Raw genomic sequence first — 25,380 nt, forward strand, 5'->3', positions numbered from 1 at the left:
TTCCTCCCTCAGGTCTCGACTGAAATGGCTCGTTTTTAGGAAATCGCTCAAAACTTGGCTCTTTACACCAAAGCACATGTAACTCTTTTTACCCCGACTAGCGGCAGCATCGATTATAGCGCCAAGACCCCTCGGCATTTGTTGAAATTTCTTACTTTACTATAAAATCAAAGACAAATCTCAAAGCAAATAAGTGCCACAGTGATCCATGAGAGGCACTCCACTTCCTTTGTGAAGGAGGCTCACCCTCTAGACATGAAAAGCTCTTCTAAGGGTCGATCCCACAGCTGGAGGAATACAACTATGTGTGGAAAGTGTTTTTCAGCTACATTTTAGGTTTGCAGGTGATTCTGGGTAGGAAAACGTTGGAGGATAATGCAAGCCATACCTCACCGGACTCCCCAGGGTGTCTAGTTTTCAAAAAAGGGTGGGGTTGGTAGGTTTCTCTAGTTGGCCACGAGCCTGGGCCATAAAAGCAGGGCCGAGTGCAAAACCAGGTCGTTTTATGATAGATAAGCAAAATGTGTCGGTACAACTATTTATGGAGCTGGTGTTTGGGGATTCAGGGTAGAGTCAAACAGCTGTCTGCTCGTCGACTAGTAACCAAACAATGGGAATAGACAGAGGAGTAACGAGACTGGGTGCACAGGAAATACAAGACTTCTTAAAGCTGGTGTGCACCCTGAGCATGGCGTCAAACTGCTTGACTTAATTAAACAAAAGCATAAACTGTGAAAACATACATCCAGGAATAGGGAAAGAGACGGGCCCCCAAAGAAGCACTAGGATGAATATTGGGTTGGACGTTAGGGTCTCGGGAGGAGGCTGAAGGCAGCACACCCCCCTTTCCAGATCACAGACTGTCACACAGTTCACTGCACACAAACCCCCACTCCCTGCTGTACACTCACGCCTGCAGCACAGGTATTGCCTACCTTTTTGTTTGGGAAAAATGCGTTTCTGTCGTCTGAGCCTGGGTCGTTGTTGGATGACGGGGTTACAGAAGGTCATCTGTTGGTTGAAAGAGAATTTGGGAATGAAAACTTTGTCTCCTTTTACTGACACCCCTGCCCAACCCCCCAAGCCTCTGATACCTCCGAGGCTCATTCTATAGCCACCGTTTCCCTCACTTACTAGAGCTTTTCTACATTCTCAAGCAGTGTATTCACCTTCACCATTGCCCGCTATATTGCTAGTATCGCTTGCTCGTGTCCTTGCTCATCAGTGCCTCACCTTGATGAACAACTAGACCACCCTCTACCCTTTACCACGAGTACAGACACAACTTAGTACTATCTCAGCCCATGGCTGAAATATGTAATGTGGGTAATTTGTGGAGTGCTATCAAACGCCTAAAGGTCTTCAGCATGAGGCTGGTGAAAAGGTTTCCAAGATTAAAGAAGTTTACGCTTGTTCTGAAAAGCAAGTAGGAAGGAATAACCTTCAGGACCAGTGGAGACTTCTCCTGAGCAGAGCTGCTACCACCGAGAATGATTTACAAATGGATTCTCCCAGGAGCCGAGGTCTGCTAGATATCCTCTGGCCCTCTCGTCTCTAAGCAGACTCCAGTCCTCATCTCCTAAGGACCTCCCTTCCCATCGCCTGGCAGTCACTCATGTCCCTTCTGCCAGTTTACATCCCTCACCACTTACGACACACTCCAACACTGTCCTCGGAGCATCCGTCCATTCACCGCCGGCTAACTTCTACCAGTGCCATAACCTGACATGTCTTCCCAAGATAAAGACCCCAGATACCTCTGGACAGAAGGTACCCCGCAGATCCAGGTTCAGACGCAACTCAGGACAGGCTCGTTCTTCGTACTGCGGATCCTTCAGGCCTTACCTCGGCGTAAATCATGCCTTGGGGCTCCAGGCTCAGACAGAGTCCATGCCGCTGGTTGTCCAGGAAGTCCTCCAGTCGGACAAACTTGAGGCCACAGAGCTCCCGCCAGTCCCGCCAGTGAACAGCGATCTCCAGCTCTCTGGACTGCAAGACAAGAGGCAGCATGAACGGTTGCACATATGTCTCTGAGACAGCAGTGATGATCAACACACACAACCCAATATCTATCCATCCACCCGCAGATAGAGGGGGGTGAGGGAGGGAGAGTGGCGGGTGGTAGAGAGTTCTTACCCGGTCCAGCTCAATGCTGAATTTTTGGTCCCAGACGTGACTGTTTGGTAGTCCCCAAGTCGTCTGCCCAACTACTTTATTATCCACTTTGAGGACAACACGGACCTCCTCTGATGGAGAAGAAAAACAGGGTTACAAAACGAGAGAGGACCAGGGTAGGAAACCTTGGGTGACAACTGCAGTGCATTATGCTAACAGAGGAAATAACAAAAGATGCAGGAGAAATAGGGCTAGCAACACAGAGCATCACCTGAAAGTAAGGAAATACTATTGTGCAAATAGAATATTACAGAGGAGTCTCCTATAAACCTGCTTTACTAAGCATGAGGCTTCCATTTCACTCATTTAATGTACATATCTGTACCCGTGGGGCTCTATAGTGTGAACGTGACGTGGGCAACAGAGCTGTACGTGACCCAGAGATGAGGAGTATCTTCAGAGATGGTTGGAGGGAAGGAGAGAGAAGAAATCTGAAGAGCCGTGATGTGGTGTTCTATGAAGAGGTGGATGTTCATCTGATTTCTAAAGTTAAGGGTGTTTGAAAAGTTCTAATGGATAGAGGATGTTAGTTAAGTACACTCAGTGGCGTAGCTAGAAATGGGGTGCAGGGCGTTCCACCCTAGGAGGCACTTTTTGGAGGGCAGCAGAGAGCGCAAGGTAAGTTCTCTCTCCCTCGTTGTCTGACGCCTCCCAAGCTAGTTTTAGTCTGTACGCACCCCCCCCCCCACCACCACCACCACCTCAACCGGCTGTTCCAGGCCGCAAGAATCGCCTCTGAGTGCGTGGATGGAGACAGACGCTGAATAGAGAAGATGGAGATGGGTTCTTGTCACAAAGGACCAAGAACACAGATGCTACTATTATGAATACATGTTTTTATACCTCTGAGCCAGAATTGTGGAGATGAGAGCTAGGGAAGTAGAGATTACTAGTCACAAATGGTCCGACGAAACTTGAAATCAGCTTCAGAAACAAGAGTCAAGGCAGTGCATGAAGAAAACGTGTCCGGGAGTCACGGTCTGGTCTGCAATAACCTTTAAAAGGGACACTGGATGAAACACCACTGAAGCGGCATTGGCTCCATCAGTATGAGGAGGATTTCCCGAAAGGAGCAATACTCGCTGAGCAACCCACCAGTCTGAGAAGAAACAGTGCAAGAAGCACCGGAGGCTCTCACCGACTGTTGAAGGCTCTGAGGAATTGAGGGAACAAAAAATGTGTTGGAAGAACGAACTATGCTTGCATCACTCACATGGTCCGACCACTCTGTACTCCATTTTCAAATAAAAGACGTAAAGGTCACCTCTACTCCTACTCTACCCTCCCACAGTTTGCAAAGACAGTGGCATAAAATCAAGCCCAACCGCTTCGCGAATGCTCTACCTACCAATATTAACCTGACACTAAAGAATATCGAGGAGAGCCTGGCCAGCGATAACAATATAGTCAACATAACATTAGACCAGCTAGCCCCACTAAAGCCCCACCCTACCACGTCCGGAAGAACACAGGCGCCACGGTTCTCTCCCGATCTACGGAAAGAAAAAAGCCTTTGCAAGAAGCTAGAAAGACGTTGGCGTCTTTCCCATGATACAACTGATAAAGAAGCCTACAAGAGCTTTCTGGCCTTATACCAGAAGAACCTAAAGAAGGCACACAAAATTCACATTGAATCACAACTTAATTAGGCAGGAAAATACTCTAAAGAACTCTACTGCATTCTTAATTGTTTCACGAACCCCAAGGCCTGCCATAATGAGGTAACTCCTACACAAGACTTCCTTGACTGGTTGGCCAACCATTTTATCCAGAAGATAAAGAGTATTTAAGACAATATCAGTGAAGATAGGGACCCTCAGAACAACATCTTTACCCTCTACCCCTCACACTTTCACTGCACATTCTCTGGACTGCTTTCCCTCACTTACAACTGACAATGTGGAGTCTCTAAAGAAATCGTTAAATCAGGTTCCCTCCAGGATACCTAACCTGCTAAAGTATCCTCACAACTTCATAAACAGCTGGCACCCGCTATCTGTTCTATTCTCTACTCCTCCCTGAAGAAGGGCAATCTACCTTCCGAATCGAAGGCCGCCCAAGTAATTCCCATTAGAAAGAAACCAAACGCCCCTCAGGAAGATTTGTCAAACTACCGTCCTATTTCCCAGTTACCAGATTTGAGCAAACTTCTGGAAAAACATATTAATAAATATCTCTCAGAGTATATTGAAGTAATAGGAAGTCTTGACCCCTCCCAGTCTGAGTTCTCTCCCAGATTTAGAACAGAGTCAGCACTAATTGCAGTCACAGACAACCTCAGGCACTCCCTGGACAATGGACAAGCAGCACAACTGGTGCTGCTGGATCTGTCAGCAGCGGTTGGCATGATATCCCATTCCATCCTACTGAAAAGACTAAGAAACGTTGGAATCCATAGCCTTGCCCTTCAGTGGTAGTCAAGCTTCTTAACTCACCGCACCCAAACAGTCAATCTCGGTGCCTTCTGCTCTCCAACATCGGAGCGGACTAAAGATGTGCCCCGGGGATCCTACCTTAGACCCACTCTATTTAACATTTATGTGGTTCCCCTTGCAGACCTACTCCGGGAACTGGGCTTGATCCCAATTTCATACCCTGAAGATCCCCAGCCCCTAATGACATTTGATAAAAATTCCACCAATAACTAGTCAACCTTCTCTGAAGGCATGATAGCCGTCTCAGATTGGATGAGAAATAATTTCTTTCAGCTAAATGCTAGCAAAACAGAGATAATGCTAATTGGAGATGCGCCTTTACTCTGGTCCGCAGATTGGTGGCCCCGTGACCTGGGTGCTGCACCGGTCCTGCAAGTAGTCGAAAAAACTTAGGAGTACACTTGGACCAGAAACTTACAATGAAGGAGCAAGTTGCCACCACTGTGTGCTCCCGCTTCCACACATTAAGTCTCTTGAGAAGGGTCTTCCCGTTTCTCCCTATGAGAGTCAGAAAAATACTCTTTCAGGCACTAGTAATAAGTTGTCTTGACTATTGAAAAACCCTCCTGATCTCTGCCAACGAATCCTCTCTTAACAGAACAAAACACCATGGCCGACCTAGTTTCCAATGCTCCTGCCAGGACCACCTCCTTGCAGCTACTTCTAGGACTTCACTGGCTGCCCCTCCGCAAGCGGATCAGTTTTAACATCCGCTGCATAGTACACAAGGCACTACACGGCAACACCCCCAGCTATCTAGCAGATAGGCTCATCATTAGCAGCCCTCCAGAACTCTCCCGTCAGGCTCGCTCCTCCTGGTACCCTGTGTAAAAAAATCTTGCATAGGTGGGAAAGCCTTTTATCATCTGGCCCCCTCTTACTGGAAACAACTTACCTTACACCTCCGGGAATGCACTAATATCTGCTACTCTCCAGGTTTCTTAAAACCAAACTCTTTTGAGTCACCTCGTGTCTCTGTAGCACTCCCGTGGCTCAGCGATACCCCTACCGGGGTGATTCGGGCGCTTAATAAGACAAATAAATACATTTAAGTTGTGATTCAATCAATTAGGATTTATAAAGCGCAGCTAATCACACAATAGGAAATCCAGGCGCTTGCAGGTCCCAGAGGCTTATCGAAGAGCCAGGTCTTGAGGGCCATTTGGAATTCCGGAGGGGAGGTGTTGGTCCGGAGGTGCGTGGGGAGGCTGGGCCAGGTCTTTGCTGAGGTATGGTAAAAGACGCTTCCCCCACTTCTGCTTCGGTAGATACACGGAGTATGGGCAAGCAAAAGGGAGGCGGAGCGTAGTCTTCAATGGTTAGTGGAAGTTCAGGTGCTGGCTAATGTCGGCGGGTCCTTGGTTGTGATTAGTCCTTTTGCCTACAAGGGGGAACGGACAGAAAAAGTAGGGAAGCAAATCCCAGGATTGGTGTGTAAATCGGTTACTGTATTTGATTGAATCGGGGATTTGGTATCAAAGCCATTTTCTTTACCGTGATGTGTCCCCCTCAAGGGTCATCACTTAGCCCTACGCTCTTCAACATTTATGCATCACAGGCCAGACTAATCTGTACATTTGGCTTCCTGTCAGTACCATATTCGGAGAAACAAGGACCTTTCCCATGAAGATTTCTATCCATGGCTCTTCCTTCAAGGACAGGACAACCCTGAGAAAAAGACTCCACCCATGAAGAGTTATATCAGTGGCACTTCCATGCAGGGCTGGACAACACCAGAGAAGGAAAGACCCCGCCCATGAAGAGCTGCATCTGTTGGACTTCTTTGCAGGACAGGACAACCCTGTAGAAAGCAAGATGCCGCCCATGAAGGGTTGTATCTATGGCACTTGTTTCCAGGACAGGACAACCCCAAAGAAGGAAAGACTTCGCCCATTAAGAGCTGTACCTGTGGAACATGCTTGCAGTTGAGTGAAGCCCCAAAGGAGGAAAGATCCTGGCCACAGCAGAGCTTCATCTGTGACACATCCACGCTACTTCAAGAGCTGCTTAAGACTGGTTTCTCAATGAAGACCTGGTAATGATAATCATGTGACTCCTAAACTGAACTGACTGCCCCGGTCCAGGGCTAGTTTGATCTTGCCCCTTAAGTGTGTATCCGGGAAGCACGGTCCCTTTGCCAGAGCTTTGCGTACAATGAAAGTGAAGATGCCCTCATACGCCACGTTGCGCCTACTAGTCCGTGCCTTTCCTATCTGGAGGGTGAATCTGTCCCGGGTCAGGGCACTCACCTTTCATTCAATGACTTTTGATGCAAAGAAACTTGTGTCCTGCCGACCACTGATCGTGAACCTGTAAGGGCATCGCCTCAAAACCCAAACACGTACATGCGAAATGAAGGCGTCGGTGGATACACTTGGTGTCGTAAGCCTACTGGGTCGCACAGGAACAGGGGAAAAGTTGTTGGTGGGAAGAGGGCCTCCTACAGCAGGATGACTACTGGGCCCAGCTTCCCCAGCGTCAAAGAACCTGCTGCCTCACTGAAGCAAATGTTGAACACATATCAACAGGTCCACTCTTGTGTGTAGCTAGACAGGCTGGCATCTCCTCCAGAGGGGGAAGCCCATTGCAGAACCAGGCTTTCTAGGTTGGTAGCTCATTATGCTGGGTACACCCTAGAGGTTTGCCCAGAGCTCCTCACAGGTTAAGAAGACCAGAACCATCTTGGATTCAGGCAGAGAAGGGAACCATAGGATTGTTTTGGGGCCAAACCCCTGAGAAGTGATGTAAAGTGGGGAGCATCGCCCGTGCCATCGCCCAGATTTATGCATTTCTTCCCACAAGCCCTAGGCTGATCCCGCTCGGTCGCGAGGAGGTAAAGAAGAAGAAGCCTTCCTGCTCCCTTGAGTCAGATGTGAATTTAGAACCAGACACAAACACCAGGCTTACAATGGCTGATGCAGGGCAAAAGAAAGAAGAGAAAGCAGCGCAGGAGGATGTGGAGGAAAGGAGAGACACTTCACTTTATTAAGCTACCAGCATCCCAATACAGTGCCTACAAACGTTCGGCTGCATGCATGCTGTAATTCAGAATCCTCGAATACCCTAGCGCTTTTTGATGTAACTTCCACAAGGAGGATAAAGAAAGAGGGTCCAGGCCATCATGACCGTTTTCTGATTTTTGGCAGAGCACGCTGGCAGGCAGTCTCCTCAATGTGTTTAAAACATCCTACATCTTCCCACCATTAATGAGCGGTCACCAGCCCTCACATCTCATGGCCTGTCATGGGGACAGTCACCACCCATCTTAAAATCAATGCTGCTTGGAGTGGACATTGTCAAGCTAGAGAGCAACACATGAACTAAAAGATGCACAGTCTGCTAGAAGGGCGAAATTAGGAGCAAGAAAGCACATGGTTACTACACCACAGAACAAAACTCTAGGAGATATTGACTTTTTAAGCTGCCACGCGTCTCAAACCCGAAATGTCTGCTGGGAGAGTGAGCGGGTGGAACCTTAGCGTCAGGCCCAGTGAGAGCACCACTGGAAAATGTGGTCTATGGCCAGATGTACTTTGCAGAGACCACCTGAAGTTTGGAATGTAACTTACTGCACAGCTCGTCTGGCTTCACAGATCGCCCGGAAGGATTCGGGGAATGGAGGCTCAACACCGCCCGAGCCTTGACCGAAGGTCTCGAGTCCATTGGGGTGCCGGGGGAAGCGAAGCCGGTCGCCCGCGAGCGGCCCGGGACGGTCTCCAGGAGGTCCTGGCAGCCCAGGACTCTCACAATTAAGGTGCCTAGAACATTGGAAGGAAGCAGAGACAGAATGAGCCATCATGGATGGAGGAGGTTAAAGTGATGCATGCAACATCGTACATTCACTACCACATGTATGCTGATGACACGCAACTGCACTTGAAGATCTCCTCTCCAGAGGATATTAAAACCCTAAATGATGCACTGAAACTTAACGGCTAGCCCAGAACCATGTTTGGTTAAATACTCTCAAAACAGAATTCCTTTCGATTGCCCCCCGCAACCACTCTGCACCTACCCTGGACTGGCTTAAACAACTCACTGCTCTTAACTGCACCCCTCATGTTGTTGACTCTGCTAAACCCCTAGGTATCACCTTCAACAAATACCTAAATTTACAAGCTCACATCAGTGCAACTATTAGGGGAGCCAATCTTCAGCTCAACACCCTTAAGAAAATCAAGCCCTTCCTTCTGCCAGAGGACATCGGCCTACAGTACAATCCCTGGTGATCTCTCGACTGGAATATGGTTTGGTGACCCTTATTGGGCTTCCTATAGCTAGTTTGGCGCCGCTCAGAGCCACTCTACACACATCGGCCAGGCTCATCACAGACTCCAGAAAGCATGACCACATCACACCAGACCTAAGTCAACTAAATTGGCTATCTATAGAAGCTAGGATACATTTCAAGATAGTTTGCTTGACGCATAAAGCCATACATTACAACTCCCCGGTTTACTTGGCTAAAAAGCTTGAACTATCTAGCTTGAGTCAGAACTTAAGAAGTTCGACCCTCCTCCCTTTGAAATCTCCCAAATTCAAAAAGAAAAGAACGTACAATCGTGCTTTCACTGGTTTTGCTCCAAGAATTTGGAATGCTCGTCTTCCCGAGATCAGATCCAGCCAACCCAGTGAATCTTTCAAGAAACATATCAAATGACTAATCTTGAGTGAAAATCAACAGCATTTACCTGGTTACCTTCCCTAGACTCCTCTCTATCTGGATCTGATACCTCTTTTATACCGTTTGTTTGAATGTTATGCTTCCTGTTCACTGGTTACCTTGTTCTATGGACCTTCTGAAACTGCACTGGTCCCTCTAGTCTGGCGGACTCTTGACAGTGATTGTTCCCCCTTTTGTTTGACCGGGTCTTTATTGAACTACCTCCTTTGTTCCATTGTGTTGTGTTATTCTCGCTTTTGCCACTTTGTACAGCACTCTGATCCCCATAAGGGCCATGTTTGCACTTTTCAAATAAATAAATGGACATGATCATCAGGAAGAACCCATGCAGAGCAGCGGGAGTGCGCAAGATAAATTACAAACATGCGAAGAGGGTTGAGCACCGACCCAAGGGCATGAGAGTGACTAGATCTGCAGAGACAGATGACTGATCCATGCGGAGAGGCATTGAGAGGAGCAGAGGTCCAGAGACACATGCAGGTCAGGAGACATATGCAGAGAAGCATCGAGAGCAGCAGAGGTCAGGATGCATCTACAGGTCAGGAGACATCTGCAGAGACAGATTACAGGCACTTGCAGAGAGGCATAGAGAGCAGAAGAGGTCTAGAGACATCTGCAGGTCAGGAAACATCTACAGAGACAGATGACTGATCCTCTCGATGACTCTTCGCATGGAGCAGAGGTCCAGAGATACCTGCAGGTCAGGAGACATCTGCAGAGACAGATTACTGGCATGTGCAGAGAGGCACTGAGAGCAGCAGAGGTGAGGAGACATCAACAGAGACAGATTACTGACATGTGCAGAGAGGCACTGAGAGCAGGAGACATCAGCCAAGAGGGAAGAGATAGCGAAGACACTGATCGACTTCGACAAAGAAATACCAGAGCGACCTATGGAGAAACAGAACAGGAATGTGACTGCCACTGCAACAACAGAGTGCAGTCACCTGTAGAGACAGCACACACACCGCTCCCAGGGGAGAGCTAGCGATTCATGGAGTAGGAAGATTCCAGACATGCAGAGCGAAGAAACAGAGACCTGTCCCAAGGACACAACTATAACATACTCAACCAAGACAGGACAACTACAGCCAGAAGAGACTGATCCCAGGAGTGACAATCACTGCTGAGGAACATTCCAGATATGCTCAGAGACCACATGCACTGGTGAAGGAGCAAGAAACTACTACTAGAAAGAGGTTACATTTATGTAGAGAAACATTGGTAATAATAGAATTTCAAATAGAAGACAATCTTTTCAAAATAACCAGTCCAGATTCTTCTGACACTTTTTAGTTGGAAAATTCTTCGTACATCCAGAGTTGAATTTTGTTTGTACAGTAGGTTTTCTGACAGTTCTAATAGTTATTTTATAATCGGCCAACAAGTGGTTCGCATTGAACCTCCGTATGCTCTCTCCTTTTGCAAGGCTTCCATTTAAGTAATATTTTATTCCATGTATAATACCAGGTCAAATTTTCATCTACCAACACATAGAAAGACAGAGAGAGAGAGACACAATAGTTTTATCGTGAGGCTCAACACAACATACAAACTGGTCAGTGGGAAGGATAACATATCACCTAAAAAATGTAATATGCTAGCGCACACAAAGAAAATAAGTTACTTACCTGTAACTGAAGGTATCGAGTAATGATATCTTTCATAGATTCGCGTGCTTGAATCATTCCCGGAAGTGGCAGTTCCACGGTACCATAGTAAAGAAGAATGTATGACGATCATATGCTATAATGGCACTAGGCCATCAGTTTATTAGCCTATGTACTACCTTGAACTGTGACCAATCAGGTGCTAGCACCCTCTAGACCACTCCCAACAGAGGCAGAGTCCATCAGATTTTCAAGCACAAGTGGGAATACGATTCCTAGTCATAAGGTATCTATGAAAGATACCAATGCTGGAGAACTGCAGTTACAGGTGAGTAACTTATTTTCATATCTAGTATTGCATCTTTCATAGATTCACATGCTTGATTCAGAAAAGATAGCAGTATTGTAGGCAATGTTAGTACCCTTAAACGATGGTGGGTAACCAGCAATACATCTTTAGTGATATATATATATATATATATATATATATATATATATATATATATATATATCACTAAACAGCACTCCTGACCGCTTACGAAGCGGCAATTCAGCAGGCACAGACCTCTTCTCAATTCAATCAATGGGCTCAAAAGTAAGACGCCATCACACCATCAAATCAAGGCAGTGGACAATTTAATTGCAAAAGTGCAGAGCAAGTGCTCTCCTCGACGCGTTTCGCTCCGTGGCAGGAGCTTGGTCATATATACATACATACACAGTCAAGTCAAGTCAAGTCATAAAATTTGTATAGCGCACTACATACCCAGAGGGTTTCAAGGTGCTTAGGAAGGGGAGGAGGATTATTTGTCAAATATCCACGTTTTAAGCTGCTTTCTGAACGCTAGGTGGTTCTGGGTGAGGCGAAGGTAAGCGGGGAGTGAGTTCCATGTTTAAGCAGCCAGGTATGAAAAGGATCTGCCTCCCATGGTGGTCTTGTTGATGCGAGGTACAGTGGCGAGGGCTTGGCTGGAAGAACGTAGTTGGCGGGAGGGGGTGTAGAAGGACAGTCGAGAGTTGAGGCAATCTGGTCCGATGTCGTAGAGTGATTTGTGTGCGTGGGTAAGCAGTCGGAAAGTGATCCTCTTATTGACGGGTAGCCAGTGGAGGTCTTTAAGGTGATCAGAGATGTGTTCGTTGCGTGGGATGTCTAGTATGAGCCTGGCTGAGGCGTTTTGGATTCGTTGGAGTTTCTTCTGGAGTTTAGCGGTGGTACCTGCGTAGAGGGTGTTTCCGTAGTCCAGTCGGCTCGTGACCAGAGCGTGGGTGACTGTTTTCCTTGTTTCGGAGGGGATCCAGCGAAATGTTTTTCTGAGCATGCGAAGAATGTTGAAGCAGGAAGAGGATACGGCGCTGACTTGTCTGTTCATTGAGAGTGAAGAATCCAGGAGGACGCCAAGGTTCCGTGCGTGGTCTGTCGGGATGGGTGCTTTTCCGAGGGCTTCCGGCCACCAGGAGTCGTCCCAAGCAGAGGGGGATGTACCTAAGATGAGGACTTCTGTTTTGTCTGAGTTCAGTTTCAGACGGCTTAGTTTCATCCATTCGGCAACTTCTTTCATTCCTTCGTGTAGGTTAGTTTTGGCGGTGTTGGGGTCTTTGGTGAGTGATAGGATCAGTTGGGTGTCATCCGCGTAGGAGATGATGTTGAGGTTGTGTTGGCGTGCGATGGCCGCGAGGGGGCTCATGTATACGTTGAAGAGGGTGGGACTGAGTGAGGATCCTTGTGGTACGCCACAGATGACTTCGGTGGCCTCGGACTTGAATGGTGGGAGGCGGACTCTCTGTGTTCTTCCGGAGAGGAAGGAGGTGATCCATTCAAGTGCTTTTCCTTGTATTCCGATGTTTCTGAGGCGCTGTAGAAGGGTGCTGTGGCAGACTGTATCGAATGCTGCAGAGAGGTCGAGGAGGATGAGGGCGACTGTGTCTCCATTGTCCAGTAGAGTTCGAATGTCGTCTGTTGCTGCGATGAGGGCGGTCTCAGTGCTGTGTTTTGCTCGGAAGCCAGATTGTGAGGGGTCGAGGGATTTGCGCCAGGATGCCCGTAGGATGCCAGCGCCAGGATGCCCGTAGGGTTGCAGAAGCGCTCTACAAATGCTATAAATAAATAAATAAATTTGTTGGCTTCGAGGAAGGCGGCGAGCTGGTTGTTGACGGCTTTCTCGATGACTTTGGCCGGGAATGGAAGAAGCGAGATGGGGCGGTAATTTTTGAGTTCGGTGGGGTCCGCTGTTGGTTTTTTCAGAAGGGCGGTGAGTTCAGCGTGTTTCCAGTCTTCTGGGAAGGTAGCGGAGTTGAAGGAGCAGTTGATGACGTCTCGGAGGTGCGGTGCTATGACGGAGTCTGCTTTGTTGAAGATGTGGTGAGGGCATGGGTCTGTGGGGGATCCTGAGTGGATGGAATTCATCAGGCGGATTGTGTCCTCAGTGGAGATTGGATTCCAGGCGTTAAGGGTGTTCACGGGGGGAAGATGGTCAGCAGATGGTAGGGTGGGTTGGTTTCCGGGTTGGTTGTCGAAGCTGTTGTGGATGTCTGCAATCTTGTTGTGGAAAAAAGAGGCTAGGGAGTCGCAGAGGGTTTGAGAGGGGGTGATGTCGTTGGAGTTGGCCGAGGGATTGGAAAATTCCTTGACGATGTTGAAAAGTTCCTTGCTGTTGTGGGCGTTGTTGTCAAGTCGATCCTTGAATGCTGTTTTCTTGGCTTTTCGGATCAGTTGGTGGTGAGTGCGGGTGGCGCTTTTGAAGGCGTCCTTGGTGCTGGTGGTTGGGTCTTTTTTCCAGGCCTTTTCAAGGGAGCGGCAGAGTTTCTTGGACTTCTTGAGATCATCGTTGAACCATGAGGCTTTCTTGCTGCCAGGTTTGCTTTGACGTTTTTTCAGTGGTGCTAAGGTGTCGGCGGTGTTGGATAACCATATGGTGAGGTTGGCGGCGGCTTCGTTGGCGTTAGAAGAGAGGGCTGGGGAGTTTCGAAGGAGCGATGCGGAGATTTGGTCCGTGGTGATTTTGTTCCAGTTTCTTTGCAGGGTAGGTTGGGAGTGGTTGATGGGTTTCGGCTTGTTGTAGGTGAAGTGAACGCAGCTGTGGTCGGTCCATAGGAGATCCGTAGTGTGGCTGAAGGAGACATGATTGCTGGAAGTGAAGATGGGGTCGAGTGTGTGACCTGCGATGTGGGTGGGGGAAGATAACAGAGCCATATATTGAAATTGTAAGTCTTCATATCTACTGATCTTAGATAAGAAAACGAGAATGGAACCAAGCAGCAATAAACAGAGGTCTGAAATGCATTTGAATTTAATATGAGCAAACACCTCTATTAAAAGAGGCTCAGCTTACTGGAAGAGATGGCATAACATCGTCTGGCCGAGCCTCTGCGCTGATTTTAGGCAGTAGAGCTGTATGAACTGGAGGGTGCTCTTCCACGTCGCAGCAAGGCATATCTTCTCCAGCGGAATGCCTGCAAACAGAGCAGCCGAGGTGGACACTGCTCTTGTAGAATGCACTTGAGCTTTCGTTGTTAGCGGTCTGCCTGCTTTGGAGTCATAAAACTGAATTGTAGCCAAAATCCATCGTGCTATTGTAGCTTTAGTCTCTTGACGAGTTTAATCATAAAAGACTAGTAGTTGATCTGTTTTACGAACAGGTTTTGTTCAGTCGAGATAAAACTTGAGACATTTTAATGTCCAATGTATGGAGAGCCCTTTCAGTTGGAGTGGCTGGATTGGAAACTAAAGTTCAAAGTAGGTCAGGCTCATTGAGATGAAACTGAGAAGGAATCTTGGGGATGGATTTTGGATGTGTTCTGAGAAGTATGCACTCTTCTGTGAAATGTGTTGTTAAGGCCTATATCTCGTTAACCCTTCTCATAGATCTGAGAGGGAGTCATAGAGCAAATTTCCAGGTGAGAATTGTTCCCTGACACACACACACTGCCTTTGCAGGCTGCGCGTCTTGGTGCAGAACAAAGTGAAGAGTCAACATGGCACACATCCCTGTGTGCCATGCCCACAAACCACTGCCCTGGCATACATCAGTCACCCCTCTAGCTGGGTGCCCTATACCAGTGGTGAGGGTACAGGTGCATGAGCCCTGTACCCCTACAGTACCCAGGGTCATTCCTGGGCACTGTAAGTGCAGTGATGCCATTAAGAGTATATGGTGCTGGGAGGTTGTCATCACGAACTCCACAGCACCATAATGTCTACACTGAAGACTGAGATGTTTGATACCAAACTTCTCAGCACATTAACCCCACACTGATGCCAGTGTGGGATTTAATGTAAAATGCACAACAGAGGGCATCTTAGAGATGCCCTCTGAAACTCTACCAACCTCCAGTGACCTGACTGAGTGGCTGCTGAGGCTGCCACCCCAGACATGTTTCTGGACCCCTGAGGTGAGAGCTTGCCGCTCTCCTGGGCCTGAAACAATGCACATCCTGGGACGAGGTGCCAAGCCTCCTCCCACAGGATGGGCAGGGTCCACGAAGGAGACGCTTCAAAGGCATACCTTCTTTGTGAGCCTCTCCAAACCACTTGCTGCTCTCAGCAACTGGTCCCCACTGGTTCTACCCCCCACTTTATGAGGGAGACCCGGCGGGAAAAACAAGTGAGGAAGAGAGGTGTGCCCACCTCTGCTAACTCCACCCCTAAGGTGGGGGAGGTGAGGTGAAGCACAACCTCGAGTCACTGCCATCTTGTGGATGGGGGGACCCAGCCAACCAGGGACGGGCTCCTGCCCCGCTCCCACTGGAGAGTGGCAGAATAGGGGTTGTACCCACCCCAGGAAGGGACCCATTGGTCCCCACCCTTTACCTACTTGTAGCGCCCCTAAATTTAGTATTTTGGGGCACCCTGAACCTTCCTTCCTCAGATCCAGCAACCACAAGAAAAAGAAGAGAAGAAGGACAAGAAGCCGTGCAGAGCTAACAAGAGAACAACGCTCACTGACTTGGCCCCACCCCTACAAGCCTGTCTCCCCTCAAACCTGCTCCTGCAAAACCCCAGCGTGTCCAGCGGACAGCAACCTCAAAAGCCTTGGAGGGCCTGCCTTCACTTTCCAAGCGGTTTCTCCAGTGAACACCAGACGTGTTTGAACTGCAGCTTCTGGTGCCAGCCAGGAACCACGAATCCAGCCCACTCTGCACTTGCCGAACCTGGACTTAGCTCGAGTGGAAAAATACCACGAGGAGGTCCCCCCAGCAATCCTGACCCGAGATCCTGTGACCTCTGACCTGCCTCAAGACTCCAGACCATGCCTGCAGCCTCAATCCTGAGGACTCCCCCCTACCGCGACCATAGCGGGTAAGAAAATCCAACGCTCCAAGGCACCCCTGCACTCGACTCCCCACGGACTTGTGTGCCCAATCCAGCAGTGCCTAACCAACCGTCTACATCCCAACTTACCCCTCAAAGTGGTGGTCACTCCTGGAAGATCCTCGTCCCCGAGCCTGCAGTGTTTCTTTGTCCCAGAGAATCTCTATTGAAATCAACAGGGCGCCAAACCTCAAAACTGCACCCTGCACCCGGCCGCCCTAGTGCAGCTGAGGATGCCCCTTTGATGCCAACTTGGACTCCAACTTGCCCTGAGCTAAACTCTAGGATCTTTCCTCCTACAACCCCGTGGCCTGCTTGCCAGCCGCCACCAACCGGAGTCCCACTATCCTCCATATGATAACATTGAGCATCACCACTCTGCACCCAGCCGCTCTAGTGCCGCTGAGGGTGCAACAACAGTGCATCACTGACCCTGGGAGACCCCTGAGCCTAACCCCAGACCCTAACTCAAAAGACCGATTACTTACCTTGAAACCGATAACTCATTTTTCCTCATAGGATAACATTGACACTTTTGAAAACTGAGAATATTCCTTAAAAATCACCCGATTAACCAAAACGCATTTTCTCAACTGTTTTCAGGAGATGTCCCAGTGCTGAATCTAGGACCCAGCACTGGGTAGGAAAAGTATTGTTAAAGTAACATACCTGCTAAGTGAATTTCCTCCCATAGGATAACATTGGTGAGAATACATGCTGGTCGTATTGTTCAGCAGCGAGGATCCGGCTATTCTTGGGAGAAAGGCCTGCGGATGGAGAAAGACGGCTTTCAGCTCCAGGCTGTTGCTGTGCATTTCCTTCTGACGAGTCAACCACTTTCCCTGGATCTACAGGTCCCGCAAGTGGCCTCCCCTGCCTTCCAGTGAAGCATACAAGGTCATCACGAAATCTGATAAGAATGGCAGAAACGTGAGCCCTCTTGATAGATGAGGTCTGTGAAACCACCATGTTAGCGTGTCTATCATACTTGGGCTTATAGGTATATCAAGTACTCCGATTGGATCATTGGACCTGCAATGGTCTCATCTTGAGGCGTGCCAACAGGACTAGGTTGATTGCAGACGGAATCATGCTCAGTAGCGACGTGAACAGCCTCACTGAAACATACTTTTTTCTTGATATTTTGTGAGCCAGGTCTGCTAGCCTTCTTTGTCTTTCCTGGGAGAGGAAGGCTTTGTTCAGAGTTGTTTCTAGGTTGGTTTCTAGAAACATCATTGTACGACTGGGAGAAGTAGAGGATTTTCGCTGCTTCACCACGAGACTCAGCTTGAGAAAGAGTGACATGCACGCTTTCGTAGTGCTGGCAGCCTGCCTTTTAGTTGAAGGTTTTAGCAGTCAGTCGTCTAGGTAAGGAAATACCTGATGACCTTGTTTCCTGAGAGCGCCTGCTACCAGGAGCAAGCACTTGGTGAATATGCGAGGGGCTGACTTGAGTTCGAATGGGCGGTCTCTGAATTGGTAAATGGATACCAGATACAGTGAAGCGGAGATATTTGCAGTGTTTGGGATGAATGGAGATATGGAAATATGCATCTTCCAGGTCTAGAGACGTCATGTAGTCTCTGCTGTTTGGGATGGGAAGAATGTTGGAGAGAGTAATCTTCCATAAGGATAGCTTGCGGAGGAATTTGTTTAATTTCTGAAGGTCTAGGATGGGTCTCTATTCCCCCGATTTCTTGCTAATGAGGACACAACGGTAGTAGAATCCTCTTCCCTTTTGAGCAACCGGAACAAGTGAAAAGGAGTGGGTTGCGAGCCCCTTGGTGGCGTGCTTGGTGGTCTTTCCGTAAACTCCAATGTTATGGCCATAGGTGACTAGGTCCAAAGCCCCTCTGTCGGAGGTGATGCTTTGCTAATGATGGAGGTAATTGGGGTTGGAAGATGGTGGGGTAGCTGGTACCTGGTTGAAGTCACTGAAGGTCACCACTCAGAGGTGGTGGCCTTCAGCAGGGGCATTGCTTTCTGAAACCCACTGTGGATGATTGATGGTATGCTGGCTGTTGCTAAGCAGGTCTGTATTGGGGCTGGTATTGTTGGGAACGTTGGTAGCCACATCTGTAGGTTGAGAACCCTCCCTCATGGGCCCCTCGAAAGGGCAATTGCCTGTACTGGAGGGTGCAAAGGGACTTGGCTATGCAAGTGTCCTTTTTATTGGTAAGAAGAATGTCAATGTGCTTGCCTTGCAGTGTGTCCCCATCATTGGTCATATCAAGAATTTTAGATTGAACTTCAGGCCTAAAAGAGGTCGCTTTAAGCCATCCCTGGCGCCTGAAGACAGCTGTGTCTGCCAGCTGACGGAATCCCGTGGAGATGTCCATGGGCAAACTATAATCTCAGAGGAGGTGCACTTGCCTTCCGGTAAAACCTTCCTGACCGCAGGTCTTCAATCTTCCTGTAGCAGGTCAATGAGGGAATATCTGCCGGTCGCAGTGGCCCAGAATAGCCAGGGAGTTGGCAACACGAACTATGATGGCAGACATAGTGGAAAGACTGTGCCGATGTTTTCTAAACTGCATCCCTTCTTGTCCGGTGACCCAGATATAGGAGCGGACAGGTTTGTGGAGCAGTTTTGTGCCACTTGCAAAATTACTAAAATCAGGTTTAGTGTGTCCTGTCAGGCAGGCAGGGGGATCCTCTGGAGCCCTGTACTTCTTGTCAATACAAGGCAGGACGCCGCCACTGTAGCAGGGGTTTACATTATCTTGACCCCCTCTTGCCAGACGTAGTAGATTATGGTGATCACCCGGAATGACTTTCTTGATTGCTCCTTTAAATTATAAAGGAAATAGTTGGACTGTTTAACCGATGCAGCGAGGTGGAACCTGGTTGCCGCTCCATCCATAAGGTTATGAAAACCTCTGATGTCCTCTAGAGGCAAATCGACAGGCTGTTGAGGAGGTGGGGATGGGTTGGGTATGACGTAGCCGTCCCAGTCATTTTGTGGAGGCAGAGGCTCAGGAATCCCTCCTTCCTCTCAGTCATCGTCAGATGATGGATCTTCCCTCGGTGGTCCTGCTATATGGGAAGCACGTGTCATTCTAGGAGTGGCAGGTGGAGGGGTAGATGCTGGAGTAATTGGAGACCGGGTGTGGTGGTGCCACTTGTTGCTCCTCAGGAGGTTGCGGAAACATTTCTCTTGTAGTCGGGAAGCATAGCGTGATAATCTGGACCAAGGATAGAGGCACTTGTACGTCATCCTGTCTATGTAGAGGGTCAGGATTGTATCTGAAGGGTTCATAATGCCTCTGAGTGGGAGGATGATAATAGTCTTGAAGAAATGGTCCTTCCTCATCCAAGTCATCATCTTCGTCCTGGCATTTGAAGTGCTACTCCAAAGGGCTGTGAGCTGGTCCAAAATGGCTGTCATCGGACTCTCCAAGGTGCAATAAATGGCCTGGAGGCAGAGGTGAAACACTGCTGGGCGAAGTAACCTCAGGATGTAATGAGGTCTTGGTTATCTTTGTAATCTTGATCTGCAAGGACGGTGTTTTCAGAGCAATGTAAGCATCCTGTCTTGATACTTTTGCTGATGTTGTGCCCCTCGTAGATGGAATCATCTTTGACATCGATGGGGGCATCGTCGACTGTGGTATCGTCAATGGGCTCGTCGACAGGATCTTGACGCAATTTATCAATGAGATGGGAGCGTCTGAGGAGACGGTCGTCGTTTTAGTCGTCGATGGTCTAGACGACGAGATGGTTGTAAGTGTTGTCGATCTCGCTGTTGGCAGTGATCGTGCCATCAAAATGGGGTCTTGAGAGGATTTATGCCCGTTGTTGATTGGTCTAAGGAGGATCGCGTAGATGGCATAGATAAGGTTGTCTCTAGGAGAATTGTTTTTGCTTCTCCTTTTTCTTAGAGTCCGTAGCCTGATAGGAAACCTTCAGGGATTTCATGCTCTCCTCAGAGGTCCCTTCATGGGACCTAGCTCGCTTATGAGACCTAGAAGAGGCGTCACTGTGTTCCCCAGGATGTTCACTGAGTTTTGGCTTTTGAAGCCAGAAGAGGAACCTCCCCTCCCTGTCTTTCAATGTTTTTGAGAGAAACAGCGACACATTTTGCACTCCTACCTTGTGTTGAGGGTAGAGACAGTAAAGGCAATCCTTGTGTGGGTCATCCACATATAACCCTTTCTTCCCACAGGCTTTGCAGGGATGGAAAAGGCCTTTGTCCGTTTTTTCTTCATGAAAGATATTGAAACCTTTTCTACAGTATCTGAGGGACTCAGCAACCCTTGGGAGTGTTCTAGAGGGTGGTCAAAGTTCAAGTTTGCTCCCGTTTTTTTTTTAAAGGACATAGATGAACTTTTAAGCTGATGTCCTTTTGCCATTATAGCCTACGTCAGTTACACACACTGCTTTACTATGGTACCGTGGGACTCCCGTTTAGAAGAAGGGGAATGATCCAAGGGTGTAAATCTATGAAAGATCTAATACTGGATATGCAAAACTTAATAATAATAATTTGCAAGAAGCGCTCGTCAGGAGGCAGCTTCTACCAGTCCATTTCTCCTGTTAGCACCACCTAAAACAGACTCCATGAAACCCTACAAGTGGGGAGAGGATGAGGTGTAATGGCCAGAGCTGTTGAGCTGGGGAACTAGGTTAGAGTCTCAGCATCGGCAACATCTTGTGATTATCAGTGAATCACTTTATCGCTCTGTGTTTACTGAAATTGAATGTGTCCTTAACTGGTGCTCAAGCGCCGGTGTTGATGATTGAGTCCCAGTCCAGAGCACCGGAAACCACTAGCTCAAATTAAGCATGGACTTAAAGAAAACTTTGAGAAAAGCGTAGAGAAGCGTGGGATTCAATGTGAAACAGTTTACTGCCTTTTATTTGAAATCCTCATAACAAACTAGGTAGAAGCGGTTAACCCATAGGATTTAGGAGTGCACCGAGATCAATAGGAAGTGGGTGTCCACATCCAACCCAATGAAAGGCCATCTACAGTGTATGGTGTAGAGAGGTGGTTCAGACTCTAAAAATCACCCATAAAGCTACAAAAGACATTGTAGTAGACATGTAACAGGGACATGACCTTGGAATAACTCAAAAGTGTCCCGGAGTCTGGGGCCGGTACCTGTGAGGGCAGCAGCCTTGATGAGCGTGGTCAAGGGCTGGCACAGGTACGGACTGCTGCAGAGTCGCGCCACCCAGGAGCTGGTCTGGGATAGCTCCTCCTTAATGATGGCTCGCTTCAGGTGGTCCAGGGGCAGCATTTCAAGACATCGCTCCAGGGAGAGTCGCAAGAGATCCATCTTCTGGGAGGATTCATGCAGCCGAGACTGAGCCTACAAGTGAAGGAGAAACATGTTGGCATGACTTTGGGACAATCCGACTGTCACCTGAATGTCCGAACAGTTCTGACTGTGTTCGGGTACAATACCCCCCTCAAATGCTGACAGGGCCACCCACACAGATCCAGGTCCATAATCCCAGTCCACAGATTACACAAGGCAGATACATCCGAATATATCTGGGTAACACAGAAGAACAAAGTAGACTCACTGCAGATCTGACTGCAAGAAGGCCAGCCCAACGAGACCCTGGAGGAGCTGGTTGTCAACCGCACAGAACTGACACGGGGTAAGTGGATAAGAAGAAAACACATGGAAAGTGCTGAATACACCATGCTGGAGGGCTTGCTTATGCTGAATACTGTTCTGCATCCATTATGTCCATGTAAAGGTTCTAAAGCGGGCAATGTCTGTCATCTGTAAGCGAGTGCTGGGAGTAGTTCAATACATCTTAATACCTACAATGACTCTAGTATCGGTTACCATCAATCCCACTCCCTGCAGAAGAGAAGGTGTGAAATTGGATAGTAATTTTACCTTTCTTCCCCTTTTATGCCTCAGCTATCCTTCTCACTCCAAATAACCGACTAATATCCACCACTCAAATTTCTTTCATATATCACCATACTAATTCACCACTAATCCTTTATGGGTTTCTGGAGTAGCGTGCTTCAACACCCCATCAGGGGTAACAAGCGCTATATAAATACAAACCTTTGTCCTCCTCTATCCTTCTGCTATCATTCCAAATCCAGATAACTGACTAACCTATCCCCGTCTTAAAATGTACTTGCATGTTTCACTATACAAATTCAACACTAATCCTCTATGGGTCCCTGAGTAGCGTATTACTCGCCGAAAAAAGCACTTCAATGCCTCATCAAGGGTAGTAAGCGCTATATAAATGCAATTAGAATTACAATACAATTATGCATGTTAGGCGAGTACTCTGTGATGAACCATACCATTCACAAGGGAGTCAATTAAAACAAAACAAAGGCACTTTCCATCTATGGGTAGGAAATAATTTTCTATTGACTCTCTCGAAGAAGTCTCCTGTCTGGTTTGTAGGCACCTCCTCAACCGTCAGAGGAGAAGAGAGGAGAAAGCATCATGTCATCACCCAAAACATATTCCTCAAGGAAGCCTGCTGTACATGGGCACGCCCCCCCCCACCTCGAGTTCCAATCAAGGCAATAAAGTCTTGTAAATGTAGAGGCAGGTAATTGGTGGATTAAATACCTCTGAGAGGCATATTTCGCAAAAGTGACACCAAACCAGCTTTGGCTGTGGGTACGGTGGGCTTCAGGCCTTCGAGTCATAGGTTTGTGTTCCAGCAGGTAGCAAAGTAAGTTACAGGAAACTATTCACCTGGAAATGGAATGCTTCATTGGGTCTATATTCGCTCAAACAGGATCATACATAATTAACAAATAAATGTTCAGATTACCCAATATCTTTAGTTTTTTCCAAACAGAATCTCAACACTTTCTTTACATTAGGAGCGTGAAGGGCTCTTTTCAATTGGGATGAAGGACTCGGAAAGAAAGTTGGCAAAGAAATAGTCTGATTGACATGAAAATCTGAAACCACTTTAGATAAACATCTAGGATGAGTTCATTAGGTTATGTTATGTTACGATTATTTATTGTGCACACAGATACTCCAGCCAAGGAGCGTCCTGGCGCAGAGACAAGGTAGCACGTAACACAACAGGAGAGTAAAAACAAAACAGCTAAAACAAGAAGGTTTTTATAGCCCTCCGAAAGGTCAAAAGGTCCTCCAGCAAACGGATTTCAACAGCCTGGGAGTTCCATGCTGACGCGGCCATTACCCTAAACGAGCGGCCTCCCATGCGACTGAGCCTGAATCTGGGGACCACCGCAAGGGCCAGACCCTGAGAGCGGAGGCTGCGGGTGGGAACATAAAAGGACAGACAACTCGACAGGATTTCCGGGCCAATACCTCTCAAGATTTTAAAAGCAAGGCACAAAACCTTGAAGAGGATGCGCTTCCTAACCGGAAGCCAATGTAGGGAGCGAAGGACACCTGTCACCGAGCAGAATCTGGGCAGGCCGACAACCGCCCTCGCCGCGGCATTCTGAACCCGTTGCAAGCGGGTTAGCTCGGCCTGGTTAGCCCCAGCCAGGAGAGAGCTGGCGTAATCCAGGCGGGAGATGATAGTGGCCTGGATCACCAACTGCCTGGTTGGGGCATCAAAGAACTTGAGAACAGGTCTCAAGCCCCTCAGAAGACCGAAGCAGCAGGCCGCGGTTCTTTTAGTATGCCCTACAAAGGAGAGGCCCGCATCCAGCCATACCCCCAGATTTTTCACCTCCGATACCGGGATCGGAGTGGGTCCCAGCTCTGGGGGCCACCAAAGGTCACCCCACAGCTCCACTCCCTTACCGACGACCATCACCTCTGTTTTTGTGGCATTTAGCTGAAGGCAATTGCCTGTCAGCCAGCTAGCCACCGCCTTCAGTCCAGACTGAAACCTGGGGGCCTCAATCTCCGCATCCCCGCTGAGAGTAACCGCCAGCTGTGTGTCGTCGGCATATGAGACCAAAGTTAGGCCCCACTGCCTAGCGACATCAGCCAGCAGTCTCACGTAAAGGTTGAACAACGTGGGACTCAGCGAGGACCCTTGCGGAACCCCCATGGCCAGCGGTTGGTAGTTGGACTTGAAGGGAGGGATGGCAACACAGAAGGAGCGGTCATCTAAGAAGGAGCGGAACCATTGCAGCGCCTGACCGCCAATGCCAATCTCCTCGAGCCGATGCAGGAGGATGCTGTGGTCTACCGTATCAAAGGCGGCGCTAAGATCTAACAAAATAAGCGCCGCCGTTTGACCAGCATCCAACCTTGCCCGGAGATGTTCCACCATCACAAGTAACGCGGTTTCTGTACTGTGACCAGCACGGAATCCGTTTTGTGTGGGGTCGAGGGCATTGGTCCGTACCAGATGTTCAGACAGGGCCAGATTGACGTGGGCCTCAGTGATCTTGGCTGGCCAGGGTAACAACGAGATGGGGCGATAACTTTCAGGCTTGGATGGGTCCAGGGTGGGCTTTTTGATAATTGGGGACACCACGGCTTGTTTCCACTTAGATGGAACAATTCCCGTTTCCAAGGAAAGGTTGACGAGGGAACATACAGCTGGACGCCCCATAAAAGCCTGATCTCGGAAAAGAGCAGGCCTTACTGGATCAGATGGAGATCCAGATTTGACTTGCAGCGCAAGTTTATCAAAACCATCCAAGGTAAGGGGGGGGGGAAGACAAGCAGTGTAGTCTGATGGTGGGCCCCATTGGTACTTTCCCCAGTGAACCCTATGCTAGGGAATGTCCTATATATAGCTTGGACCTTCCCCAAGAAGTAAGATGCAAGGGATTCACAGTGGGAAAGGGAGCTTACGGTCGTAGAGGTAGTCCGCTTCGTCATAAGATCTTTTACGGCCTTAAAGATGGCTTTCGACGGATTCGAACTGTTCCGGAATTCGGTGGCATAAAAAGCCGCACGAGCTCGGCAGATGGCTCGATGGTAGAGCTTGACGGACCTGGCATATGCAGCTTTTAGATCAGCCCCATAGGTTTTCCTCCAAGCCCTCTCAGCTCGTCTGCAGGCACCCTTTAGGGCCCGAAGTGTGCCATCGTACCAGGGACTCGACTCTCTGGGGTTGATTTTAGTTGATACAATGGGTATCAGAGAGTCCAAGGCCCTAGTGATCCAAGAACAGAAGAGGTCATACCCCTTTTCCACATCCGTCAAAGGGCCCAGCGGCTCCTCTAATAGAAGACGATGAAAGTCATCTAACCTAAGCTTTTTCCAATCCCTCTTCTGAACC

General features: G+C 48.5%; 1 protein-coding gene across 1 annotated transcript in view; it reads right to left on the bottom strand.

The window, feature by feature from the left end:
- PKN3 (protein kinase N3) overlaps positions 1–25,380 on the bottom strand; it is a 314,322-nt gene that overhangs the window by 189,991 nt on the left and 98,951 nt on the right. Inside the window, exons 6-10 of the mRNA XM_086920604.1 lie at positions 21,317–21,527; positions 8,180–8,368; positions 2,137–2,246; positions 1,846–1,989; positions 936–1,011 (exon numbers count right to left, since the gene is read on the bottom strand). Of these exons, the coding sequence (XP_086776730.1) occupies positions 936–1,011; positions 1,846–1,989; positions 2,137–2,246; positions 8,180–8,368; positions 21,317–21,527 (730 nt within the window). The remainder of the gene's footprint in view (positions 1–935; positions 1,012–1,845; positions 1,990–2,136; positions 2,247–8,179; positions 8,369–21,316; positions 21,528–25,380) is intronic.

The sequence above is a fragment of the Lissotriton vulgaris genome, chromosome 5 (assembly GCF_964263255.1).
Source record: "Lissotriton vulgaris chromosome 5, aLisVul1.2, whole genome shotgun sequence".
NCBI lineage: Eukaryota > Metazoa > Chordata > Amphibia > Caudata > Salamandridae > Lissotriton > Lissotriton vulgaris.